This window comes from Equus przewalskii, chromosome 6 (genome assembly GCF_037783145.1).
Source record: "Equus przewalskii isolate Varuska chromosome 6, EquPr2, whole genome shotgun sequence".
In the NCBI taxonomy this organism is placed as follows: Eukaryota; Metazoa; Chordata; class Mammalia; order Perissodactyla; family Equidae; genus Equus; species Equus przewalskii.
In genome coordinates, this window is record NC_091836.1 from 48633602 (window position 1) to 48645880 (window position 12279).

General features: G+C 46.9%; 2 protein-coding genes and 1 long non-coding RNA gene across 9 annotated transcripts in view; 2 read left to right on the plus strand and 1 right to left on the minus strand.

Moving 5' to 3' along the window:
- Positions 1-8071, minus strand: part of LOC103543408 (zinc finger protein 709-like) — a 26864-nt gene extending 18793 nt beyond the window's left edge. Inside the window, exon 1 of one of the 2 annotated variants that reach the window (XM_008510293.2) lies at positions 7880-8071. In XM_008510293.2, coding sequence (XP_008508515.2) covers positions 7880-7882 — 3 coding nt within the window. In that variant the 5' untranslated portion in view covers positions 7883-8071. The remainder of the gene's footprint in view (positions 1-7879) is intronic. The other variant, XM_070625452.1, reaches the window with a different exon arrangement.
- The window catches only part of LOC103544955 (zinc finger protein 709-like), a 381325-nt gene that overhangs the window by 309220 nt on the left and 59826 nt on the right, over positions 1-12279 (plus strand). The window lies entirely within an intron of this gene.
- LOC139084139 (uncharacterized) lies at positions 7745-9837 on the plus strand. The gene is made up of 2 exons (XR_011541488.1): positions 7745-8193; positions 9396-9837. It is a non-coding gene; the product is annotated as an uncharacterized lncRNA (long non-coding RNA).

Consider the following 12279-nt stretch of genomic DNA (forward strand, 5'->3'; position numbering starts at 1 on the left):
AACTATGAGAACCTCCCTCAGTAAACTCCCTCAACCTGAAATACAGCATCAATGAAGAACCCACAGCTGACATCATTCTTGATGGTGACAGACTGCGGGCTTTCTCTCTCAGATCAGAGAGAAGACAGATGTCTGCTCTCACCAGCTCTACCCACCATGGTGAGAAAGGTGCTACACATTTCAAAGACATACGCCTGCAGACAGACAGACAATGTCAACAAAGGCTTCCTCACTGGACACACACGTGCACACACCCACACAAGACACACAAAGTCACCAACCCTCAGAGATAATGGCCCAGAGACCCACAGCTCAGGCCCTGAAGAGGGAGTCAGGGCCCACGATGGGTGCAGTGATAACCGTGTTCCAGCCCCTCACGCTGCTGTGATCATTTCCAGAAACATGCCCTTCACCATGTGTCCCTTCCTCACTTTGCTTTCCCAGTGGAAGCTCAGTGCAGACAACAAAGGTCTGTGCATCGTCGCCCAGCTGCCATGCCCTTCACTTCAGTCTCTGTGATCTGGGATCCATCAGTACCTGACGTCTCACCTGTGTGCAGACCTCTTGTGGGTCAATCCCATGAGCCATCCACACCAAGGCCTTTATGACTGCCCCATCCTGGAACATTCCATGATGGAGAAGTGGACACCTCTGGACCTCAGAACCAAGCTCACCCAACCACAGAGACATTACCTGAGGGACCCAGAAAAGTACTGGAAGTTGTTGCAAGAGCATGCGGGTATGTGGCTAGGCTCTTTTCTGCCTCTTCCCTTCAAGAAACTGGGGGAGTGGCCTCTGACAAAGGGCGGATGTCCCCTGCACCTATGCATTCGGAAAAGCAGAAATCCCCACAATTTCCCACCTCTTCTGTTGGCATGTGGCAGTTGCATTCTGGCACCCACATGAAGAGAGGGGACCCATGACTGTGGAAGGTCTGGCTGAGATCGCCATTTCCCACAGTCCTCAGGGCTCCAACTCTGCAGGGTGGGTCCTGATGCAGAAAAAGTAAGCACCGGCCTTGGTGGGTGGGCTCCAAACTCACTCTGGAGGCGGGTTTCGGGTGAGCCGGTGGGGTCAGCACATGAGCCACTGAAACTGCAGGGTGGAATGTGCCAGAGGTCTCAGGAGAGTGATTTAGGTACAGCCCGGCAAATGAGGAAGTCCCAGAGCTAGGACAAGGCAAGACAAATCTTTGACAATATTGGTGTCATCAAGACTATTGTGAAACTGTGCTTGTTGGTGCAGAGGTGATGTGTATGTGACAGCGGGGAGTGTTCCAGGGGGCTGTGCCTCATGACATGGGCTCTGGGTTCTGCCATTGCCTCACCTCTCAGTCAACGTAGAATTACAAATGTGAAAATAAATATGGGAAATCTCATTTGCAATGGAGTCAGGAAGGGGCCAGCCTGGTGGTGTAGCGGTTAAGTTCACACACTCCACTTTGGAGGCCCGGGGTTCACCGGTTCAGATCCTGGCTGCAGACCTATGCACCGCTTGGCAAGCCATGCTGTGACAGGCATCCCACATATAAAGTAGAGGAAGATGGGCATGGATGTGAGCTCAGGGACAGCCCTCCTCAGCAAAAAGAGGAAGACTGGAGTGGATGTCAGCTTAGGGCTAATTTCCCTCAAAAAAAATAAATTAAATAAATAAATGGAGTCAGGAGACCTGAAGGGTTAACACCCACCCATTAGTACTCGCCATACATTGCAGACCCCAAAGAAGTGTCCCCCCCATTCCCCAACAGGAAACCCCTTACTTTACAGACCTCAGAAAGAGGGAGGAAGAATTTCTCCCTGCCCAGCAACAGCCCAGCCAATGAGAAGCCACCACACTCAGCCACTGTCAGTACCCTGATCTCTCCTCCTCCTTCAAGGGACTTCTGTTGGGAACAGCCCCTCCCAGCTCCCTCCTGTCCTCTATGAAAGCAAGCTCCTTTGTTCTCTTCTCCCTACCTGCCTATGGCTCACCATAATTTGCAGGTCCTGAATTCTATTTCGTCTGCTAGTACCAAGTAAACACATTTCCCTGGTAAAATAACTGACTTCTTCAATTTTAATGTGACCACAACAGAAAATTTCCACAATGGGACACTTGTTGCATTTAAACACGTTTCCCAGCAAGGAGGCACCAACTGGGCTTCAAATGGGAAACTTAAGAGCTGGAAATGGCCTCAAGACCTGCTCTGGGAAGACAGGATGTCGATGCCCAAGGGTTAGAGGAGCATGCGCTCAGGTAGATCTCATGTGGAGATGTGTCAGGCGCAGCTTTACGTTTCAGGCCACCGCATTCCCAGGGTATGACCCAGGAAACCTGGTGTCAACTCAAAGATGGAGGCCGCGAGAGCTATCACTTTCTCACCAGGTATGTGAATGACACGAGGGCAGGTGTAGCCCTAGAGGGAGTTTTCTAATTCAGACTGGGTACCAGGAACAGTCTATAGTGCCCTATGTCCTTCTTTCCCAGTCCTTCCACGTCTTCCAGAGAAGGAACCCAAGGAGGTGTAAGGAAGTGTTGCACACATAGCAAACTTCAGGAGAGTTTCACATTCTCCTAGCATCTGAACACATTTTTGGTGTTTTCAGTATATTCACATACAAAGAGCAGTGGTGAGTTTTCCTGAATGTACAGTTACACCACCATCAGGACGGTGAACACTCCTTCACGGCAGAGGAACACGCTCATGCTGCCCATTATACTGGACCCTCCCATCCTTCAAAATTGACCTGTTTCAGGTTCCTATGCATTTCCCTTGTCCAGAATGGCACACAAGTGGAACACCATTTTGCCTTGTGAGTCCTGTTTGGAAACTGATGCCATATTTGTAAAATTGCATTAACTATACAAAATTTGTGGTGTTCTGTGAGTTTGAAACTTTGACATTGCCCAGGAGAAGGGCACCCATTATGCCTTGGAACGAAGAGATTCTACTGTTATGAGGTATGTGAATTTGAGTGAGACCACGTGCCTAAGTTCCTTCATTGGCATCATGGGAGGAAAGATGGGGACAGGGAATCAAATGACATACTAATAATTATGAAATAACATAATCTCTACACTGCTAAGTAAACACAAATTAGTAGAAACAAAAGGGAACAAGTTTGCATTTCCATTGTTGTTTGATGGAACAAAAGCTGCCACATTTTACCCCAGCTTCCATATCATCTCCTGGAAATGTAAACATGGCTGAGAGGAGTGGAGGCGGAGGGGGCGGCAAAGATTCCATATCCTCTCTGGACACTCCACCTCCCCAGCACCTGATGTGGTCACCAGCCAGAAACTCTCTGAATTCTGTCTGTAAGGGTTCCGATGGAGGCTGCATTACATGGGCACTATTTATTAAATCACCGGCCGTTGGTGATTAACTCAGTCTCCAGCCCCTCTCCTCTCCACAGATGCTGGGAGCTGGGACTGAAAGTTCCAAGAATCTAATCAAGGTTTGATGTTTCTGGTGTCCAACCCCCAATCTGAAGCCACCTGGGAGCTGGCCAAGAATTGTCTCATTAAAACAATAGACACTCTATCACCCTTCTCACTCAAGAAATCCAAGGGCATCAAGAGGTTTTTACTAGGAACTGAGGACAAACAACAAATATCTCCCTTACAATACCACAGAAGGTCAAGTCCAAGGACACAGGCTCACTAGAGAATGAGCAAATCATCAAACTAGGAATGCTTCCCCTCTGCCCACACCGACCTCTACATCTACTGGACTCTCGTTTAATCATAGTGGACCACACTCAAAGAACTAGATGCTGTCTGGTAACATTAAGAAGACAAGGATGTCCCCTCCCAACACTCCGAGTCAACCTGTACTGGAATTCTGAGTTAAGGCAATTAGACACGAAAAGGAAATAAAAGGGACAAAGATCAGGAAGCAGGAAATAAAGCTGTGCTTGTGGCACAAGATTGTCCCCAGCAAGCAGGAGCCCACAGCGCATGCCGCCCCCAGGCAGCAGAGCAGGGTAGCAAGTCAGAGCCAAAGAAGACAGACCCAGGGTTGGGGTCATGTCTGGACATGAGGCTGAGGGTGCCAACTATAATGGTCACCTGCAGAGGGGTGGTTCCCTTGTTGAGACTGATGCCAGTGTGGCACACACGCACCCGTGCGCGCACACATGCACACACAATACACACACACACACACACATACACACAGGGTACGCAAAGGCTTAGGACTCACATAACAGAGGTCTGAGGGGAGGGCAGGGCCAGCCTCTCAAGCAGCTCTGACAGGGCTCAGAAAGCAAGGAATGGAGCCTGGCCTGGGGGTTCACTGGGCCTGGGGGTGGGGCCAGGTAAGAGTTCCGCACACAGGCAGGGGCTGGGGTGGTCGGAATCTCCTGCCTGCTCTAGAGGAGAGAGCACCCAGGCTTCCTCCTCAGCTTGTCCAGGTGGGGGCCCAAGGGGAAGAGGGTGGGTGGGGCTTAAGCTGTGAGCAGTCACCCAAAAATGTAGAGTCTGACTGCTCACTACAAGGACAAATTGGGCAAGGAAAATATGCATTCTTGACTGATTTATATAAAGAAACATTAACAGGGGCTCAAAAATGATCAAAACTGTATATTTCGGGTGACTGGAGTAACAGTGCTGGAGGGGACCAGGATAGGGAGTATCTTTGCTATCTTACAGATTTATTTCAAATAAACAAAGAAACTTATATTCTTTAAGTTTAACTCTTGTACACAGGACACCATTCTAAGATTTAATGCCTTTAAAGACTAACTTTTAGAAAAGTGTAAACCATAGAAAAGGAAATTCTCAAAACTCTTCCTAACTAAAAGGACATGCAGCATCCTAGTTTGTCCTTCCGCTATAGCTCACACTGGAGCATTTTCAAGAATAATGGCCTAGGGGCTGGCCCTGTGGCCGAGTGGTTAAGTTTTTGTGCTACGCTGCAGGCAGCCCAGTGTTTCGTTGGTTCGAATCCTGGGCATGGACATGGCACTGCTCATCAAACCACGCTGAGGCAGCGTCTCACATGCCACAACTAGAAGGACCCAGAATGAAGAATATACAACTATGTACCGGGGGGCTTTGGGGCGAAAAAGGAAAAAACTAAAATCTTGAAAAAAAGAAGAATGGCCTATAAGGCAATCATGGTTTGAGTTTAAAGACTTAACTGTATTTGATTTTCAAAGATTTACAAAACCTTTCAGAAGTTTTCTTCCTATCTATTAAAACATAATTTCCATTTCTTTAGCCTTTTAAATTTCTATGTTCACTACAGACAGGCACACAGAAAAAACTGCGCTACAGCAGGTAATTTCAAAAGTTCTGCTTATCTGTGGCCCGGGGGTTCACCGGTTCAGATCCTGGGAGCGGACATGACACCGCTTGGCATGCCATGCTGGGGTACGCGTCCCACATATAAAGTAGAGGAAGATGGGCACAGATGTTAGCTCAGGACCAGGCTTCCTCAGCACAAAGAGGAGGATTGGCAGTAGTTAGCATAGGGCTAATCTTCCTCAAAAAAAAAAAAGAAAAAAGAAAAAAGAAAAAACTGCGCGAAACACGAAAAAACATCTTGCTTTCCTCACATCCCATCTCAAATCAACTTACACTTTCAGCGCGCGAGTGCTAAGAGAAACTAGAGCCAAAGGGCTGCACTAGTCCATCAATAAAGGAATCCAAAGGAAAGAAACACAAACACTGGAATCAGCTCAGATGAGCAGCCTGCTTCCCACAGGACAGAAGGAAAGGCACAGTCAGAAGGTTCCGTGTTCCTGACTCTCCTGGTGGAGACAGAACCCTGGAGGGGGTCAGTCCCTGGAGAAGGAGGGGAGGGCACCTGAGCAGCCACAAGAAGGAGCTCCGGGAGCCCCACACACCCTCCTCTCCCCAGGGAACAGTGCACATGCTCCCTCTCTCAGGCTCCATTCTCACAGTGAGGAAACTCAGCTGGATCCAGTTTAAGGTTCTGACCCAAATGGACCCCAAGATTAATGGGCCCTAATCCAGAACACAGAGCTCCTGACTCTCACAGACTTTCTCAGTGTAAACAAATTACTCTCTGAGTGCACCTGCACTGTGGATGCAAAACTCCAATTACGTCTAGAAACAGGCCCAAGGGAACCACAGTGACAACCTCAGAAAGGGCATCACTCCCCACCCCATGAGCACGTGCTCCCCCAGCTTTCCAGGGCTCTGCAGCTCCTCTCAGGACAAAGGCTCCTTCCATCTGGGCACCAGCAGTAGGACACCTGCAGGGGGAAGCTCCCCAGGAAGGACAACTGGGCCTTCAAGGCCTTCCCTCTGCAGGTCCAAGGGGGCCTCAGCTTAGATCCACTGCCCTCAGGCCTCTGTCTCCACTGGAGTCTTTTTTGACCATCACTGATATTTTAAATACACAAACACAGTGTTTGAACCATCCAGTGAACACACTCAAACCAGTCTCTATGTGGAAATGAGGGAAGAAAATAGTATAGCAATTTGCTAAATCAACAAGAAACCCCACAAGAATGTACTACATTCTGGAAAAACAATGTCATCATGTTATTTCCAAGACAAGAAATATTTATAAACTATGAATCCTACCTGAACACTTCAGGTCTGCAAGTCTAAGCTGTGGAAATCCATTTGAACTCAGCCAAAATAAAAGAACAGACCCCAGGGGCCGGCCCCGTGGCTGAGTGGTTAAGTTCGCCTGCTCCACTGCAGGCGGCCCAGTGTTTCGTTGGTTCGAATCCTGGGCGCGGACATGGCACTGTTCATCAAACCACGCTGAGGCGGCATCCCACATGCCACAAGTAGAAGGACCCACAACGAAGGATATACAACTATGTACCGGGGGGCTTTGGGGAGAAAAAGGAAAAAAATAAAATCTTTAAACAAAAATAAATACCACCCACGATGGGAGAAAAAAAGTGAAACAAGAATTGAGTACAGGACGTGTAAAACTGGAATATTTTACTTTTCCTGAAATTCACCTCTTTCGTGCCTCTTTGGAAATCTTTCACATTGTGTTTCGTGTTGATTAAATAAATTTTAATTCACTGAAAAACAGACTAAAATAAAGTGAATATATCTTTGCAAAGGTGACTGACGCAGGTGGGGACAGTGCTGACAGGACAGATCATCCCGAGTATTTTCTGAAGAGGAACCTGCCCCCAGAGGACTTCCCACAGGATGTCTGCGCCCAGGAAGATACTGGGGAGACGCAGGAGGATTTCATGCAACGTAGTTCCAGGTGCTTAGAGGCTGCTTTTCACTCATGGAAAATATCCACACATACAAAACAAATCTTTTTAACACAGGAATCCACGGACTGTGAGAAAACGATAAGCAATTAAAATAGTCGATCTGTTTCAAATCCAACAAGAAGGACAAATACTTGATGATAATGCTGTGAATCGGAGGCAGGAAGTGGGCATTTGGGAATTCGGCGAGACCCTGGAAATTCAGGCATTTGTTCCCAGCCCCGGGAAGACCTGGAAGCGCGGGACAGGGTCAGGGATTTGAGACTCTGCTCCTCAAATGTACAGAAAATTGAGAAGAAAACGGGTGCCCCCTTGGCAGAAAAGAGGCCCTCGGAACCCCACAGACCGCAGCCCCTCTGGGCGCCGACCCCGGAGACCGAGGCCCGACTGTCCTGCGGACCCTCCCGCGGGCCCCGCACCGTTTGGGACACGCAGGGCTGCGGGCGCACAGCGGCCCAGAGACGCTCCGGCCCAAGTCGCCGCGCGCAGGGACCACAGGACGCCCGGGGCCCGGCTGCCGGCCCCGCCCCCACGCTGCGGCCGGAGGGGCCTGAGGGCCGAGTGGCGCCACCGCGGACTCGGCGCCGCAGACCCCGGAGGGGACCGCGGGAGGCCGGGCCCTCCCAGCCGCTTCCCACCAGCCCCTCCTCCCGTGTCCTCACCCCGGGCAGCACACTCACCATTTCTGTGGCTCCTGGGTCCCCCGAGTCCTTCCTAGGGCACTGCGGTCGCTACAGGTCACAACACGACAGAAGACGCGGCAGAGCCAAACGGAGGCTTTAAGGGCGGGGAGACGCGGTCCCCAGCGCGGCCGGAGCTGCTGCTACTTCCGGGGGTTGTGGCGCTTCGCCCCACCCACCTGCCCTGACGCCGCCTCTGATTGGACAGTTCAAACGACTCGTCCTCTTGTGTCTGAGTGACAGCCGCTGAGTTTAGGTGTCCGAGCCGAATGCCAGACAGAATTCGTCCTCTGCAGGGATATTTGCATTGAAAGGTAGTCCTGGGAGGGGACTTCTGGGACTGTGAGCCTTGTTTACAAACACACACAACTGAAGCTACCCCAACCATATGCAATGATTAGTCTCTCTCCATTTAGATGTTTGTTTACAGCCAGAGTCTGACACAGTTTTGCCAAATAGGTACACAGACAGATACGGTGACCAGGGCACTAGGCCAAGAAAGGGGTACAGAGGATCTGTTAAAAACTAACATTGTCTTGTTGAGTGTCTGCAGATGGAAAGTTACAGGAAGAGCCTAACCACAGAAGCTTCCCACAAGCAAGACAGCTGGAGCCAGATCTAGCTGCCTCAAACCTTTCTTACGTGAACTAAAGTGAAGCGTACCCATTAAAATCTCATTATTATTTTAAATTGTCCTCTTCTGGGAGGGAACAAGCAGCCATTTCTAGATGATGTGATGTATGTAGTAGCATGTGTACATCTACCCATGAGCCTTAAAGAAACATGACTGTTAGGAGATAAACCGTAATCTCTCATCTTTTCCTTAACTGAATACTCATGACCTGTACTATGATCTAACAACTAAAGGATGCCCCCTCCCCCCTCCCTGCCCCCAAACCCTTATTTGGGGAGACACTGCTTTGGGAGATATGCCTAGCCTTCTCCATTTCTTCTGGAGGTGTCAAACCTTTCTTCACCTACTTCTGCCTTGGTTGTGCTTTGTGGCTCCATAATCACCAAGAAGTAAACTCTCTGAGTTCAGTTATAACACCAGGGATGCAGTAGGTGGGCATCCTTCCAACACTTCAGTCAGATTCAGAATAAGAGCATTGGGAGCAAAGACAAGCCATCATTTCAGAAGAAAGTGACTTCTGAGTATTCAGAATGGCTAACTTTGGAAAATGTTTCTGACACGAAAAAATTTGTATCCCCTGGAAAAATATAAGCAGGGACTCTTTTTTCACTGGTGGTGAAATCACTCTCTGTGGTGATGACCCAAACCTTACTTGTGGTTACACTATTTAATCTGTGTATAATGAGACTTAGAAAACTCTTTCATTTAAATAACCATCACACTCATGGGAGAGTCTAAGATACTACTGAGTCAAGTTCATTCTCACAATGTTGGAATCACTCCATGACAAGCATCCTCTCCACGTAGTCTGCACAGATACAGCTTCTGACAACTTCCTCTCCCACTTCCCTAAGGAAATGCTCACGTTTGCTATCATTTCAGTCAAAATGCCCCACCCAAGTCCACCTGAACTTCAGGATAATTCCACCATGCCCAGGGACAGAACCATCCCTGGAGGCCATCTGACACATGGAAACTGAGGGGCAGAGCCAAAGAACTGGAAGTAATCTCAATGAAGACAGAAAAGGAAAGCCCAGTGCTCATCATACAAGGGGGAACACAGCTGGGCAGTAGCATCATCCATCAGTCACCATCCAATGTAAAAAGAAAAGTTCTGTGGGTATTCAGCATCAAGCATTGAGAGATGCAGAAGATATTTCCATTTCATTATCTGTTTTTCATCTCCCCTTTAAGAACTATCTGGAAAATAATTACTCTGATTTCCTGAGTCAGGAATGCCTATGGTTTTTGTTTTGTTTTGTTTTTTTATCTCCTAACTCCTCATGACTACTGCAAATAAAGGACACACCATCCTAAGAATGTGCATTCGCCTGGGAAGATGCATGAGTCTGGCTCTGCTCTCACACACTGTCAGAAACACGGTGCTGAGGACACTACATTCCATCACTGACCTCCCCCACCCTACTTTCATTGCACCTGTGGGAATTGGACAGTTCCAGTAGTGGCCCCATCTGGGAAGAAACTGGGGGTGTATTTCCTGCACTGATGAATTGATGAATTGTTCTTTGAGGCATCTTGCAGGTAATGTGAGGGACAGTCTCACTCATTCTTGAGGTCACGTCATGGTGCTCTCAAAGGTCCTTTAATCACTGTGGTCAACATCATAGATGTATCTTAAGGTCGTGTTTAGTAAGAGCACATGCTTCCTGTTTATCTCCATCATGGCAAACACGAGGGCCAGAATACACTTAGAGTGTTGGTGCATCCACCTGCACTGAGGGACACCCATGAGAACTCAACAATATTCTATAAGGTGGTCTTCTAAGCCAAACAAATGCTCCGCTTAAGAAGTGCAGGGAGTTACTTGTAGGAATGGAGAGACATACTTTTCCCATGACTTTGAAAAATGGCCCTAATGCAATGAGTTGCCCAAGATTCAAGAAGCAGCTCTGCTGGAGGAGGTCACTGAGAGGATGTGACCACTGGTTCACCTTCCAGCTAGACAGGCAATTGGTGCCTCCTTACCAGCTCTCCTGTCCTTGGAATAAACATTCTGCCCACTGTTCCCAAACTAAGAGCCATTTCAAGGATGCAGCCCAGAGAGAATAATGTGTTGTTGAGACCATCTGGGCTGTACCCAATAATGAACCCCATTAAAGCATCTATATAAACTTTTAAGATTCTTATTGATGTGTTTGGAGATCTACTCATCTTGCACCACCTAAGACAAGCCTCATATATAAACTCCTTTCCTTATTAAAACTGCCAGCTCCCAATCTGGAGTGATCTGCTGCTTTCTTTAGTCTGTTCTTGCCCTCCCTGTATGGGAGCCAGTTTCAGACGACACCCGGAGAACTCTCAAGGTTGTGAACCAACATGTTCTTAGTTCTGAGTGAAAATGAGAGAGCAACTGATCCTTCTTGTGCTGGCAAGAATGAAGTAACTTTAAATGGTACAACCTCAAGAAATATGTTTAAACTTTAAAATTCATTTTTCTTCATGATCTGGCTGAAATATTGGCATGATATTTATCCATTTATTTATTGGTGGACACTTAGGTTGTTTCCGTAACTTCTTTATCCATTTATTTATTGGTGGACACATAGGTTGTTTCCATATCTTGGGTATTGTAAATAATGGTCTAGTGAACATGGGGTACATATATCTTTTTGAGTTAGCATTTCTGCTTTCTTAGAATAAACCACCAGAAGTGGAATTGCTGAAGCATATGGTAGGTCTATTTTAATTTTTTTATGAGCCTACATACTGTTTCCCATAGTGGCTGCACCAATTTATATTCCCACCAACAGTACACAAAGGTTCTCTTTTCTTCACATCCTCGCCAACATTTGTTACTTCACATTTGTAGATCTTTATTAATATTTCATCTTCGATAAAGGAATTATGGCATAAATGTACAATGGAAATTATTCAGCCATAAAAAAGCATGAAATCTTGCCATTTGTGACAACATGGATGGATTTCACTGGCATTGCACTTAGTGAAATCTATCAGATAGTGAAGGACAATAATTGTATGATCTCTCTTATATGCGGAATCTAAAACAAACAAACAAAAGCACCAAGCTCATTGGTACAGATAAGAGAGTGGTGGTTGCCATGGGCATGGGGTATGCGGTGGCAGAAATTGGTGAAGGGGGTCAAAGGGTAAAATGAAAAAAAAGGGAGCTGTATCAAAAAATGCATACTTGTGATAATCACACAGTGACAGAAAAGTGATTGTACACTTTTACCTATTTTAAATTTACAATCTATGCACCACTGCTATTGGATGGGCATTAGTGAATGTACACACATGGAAAGGATAGCAGTTACAGAGCTTCAAGAATTCTGAGGGTAGGTGGAGAAACATCCTCTTCTAGGCACATTTTCTCTGAAACTAATTTCTAGTAATAATAACAATTAAACTTTTCTTATTGTCAAAAATGTGATTTGCATTTTTGGAAATTAAAAGGAATCAAGTGAGGTTGGGAGGCGATTGGATAATCAGACATTGCAAATCTTCAATCAAATCAGCAAAGACCTTGGAGTAATGCTGTCTTTTTCCTTGTTCTTTATTAGTCCCTAAGAAATAGAGGCAAGAAAAAAAGGGAACCCTAAAAATCAATCAATGAATCAATGAATAAAAGGGAAAATAGCCCATGTTCATGGAGCCTTAGAGTTAACACTGTTGAGATGACAATACTTCCTAGAATGACCTAGATTTTCAACACAATCTCTATTGGGATCTCAGCTGACTTCTTTATAGAAACTGGCAAGCATTTGATAAATTCTATGGAATTGCA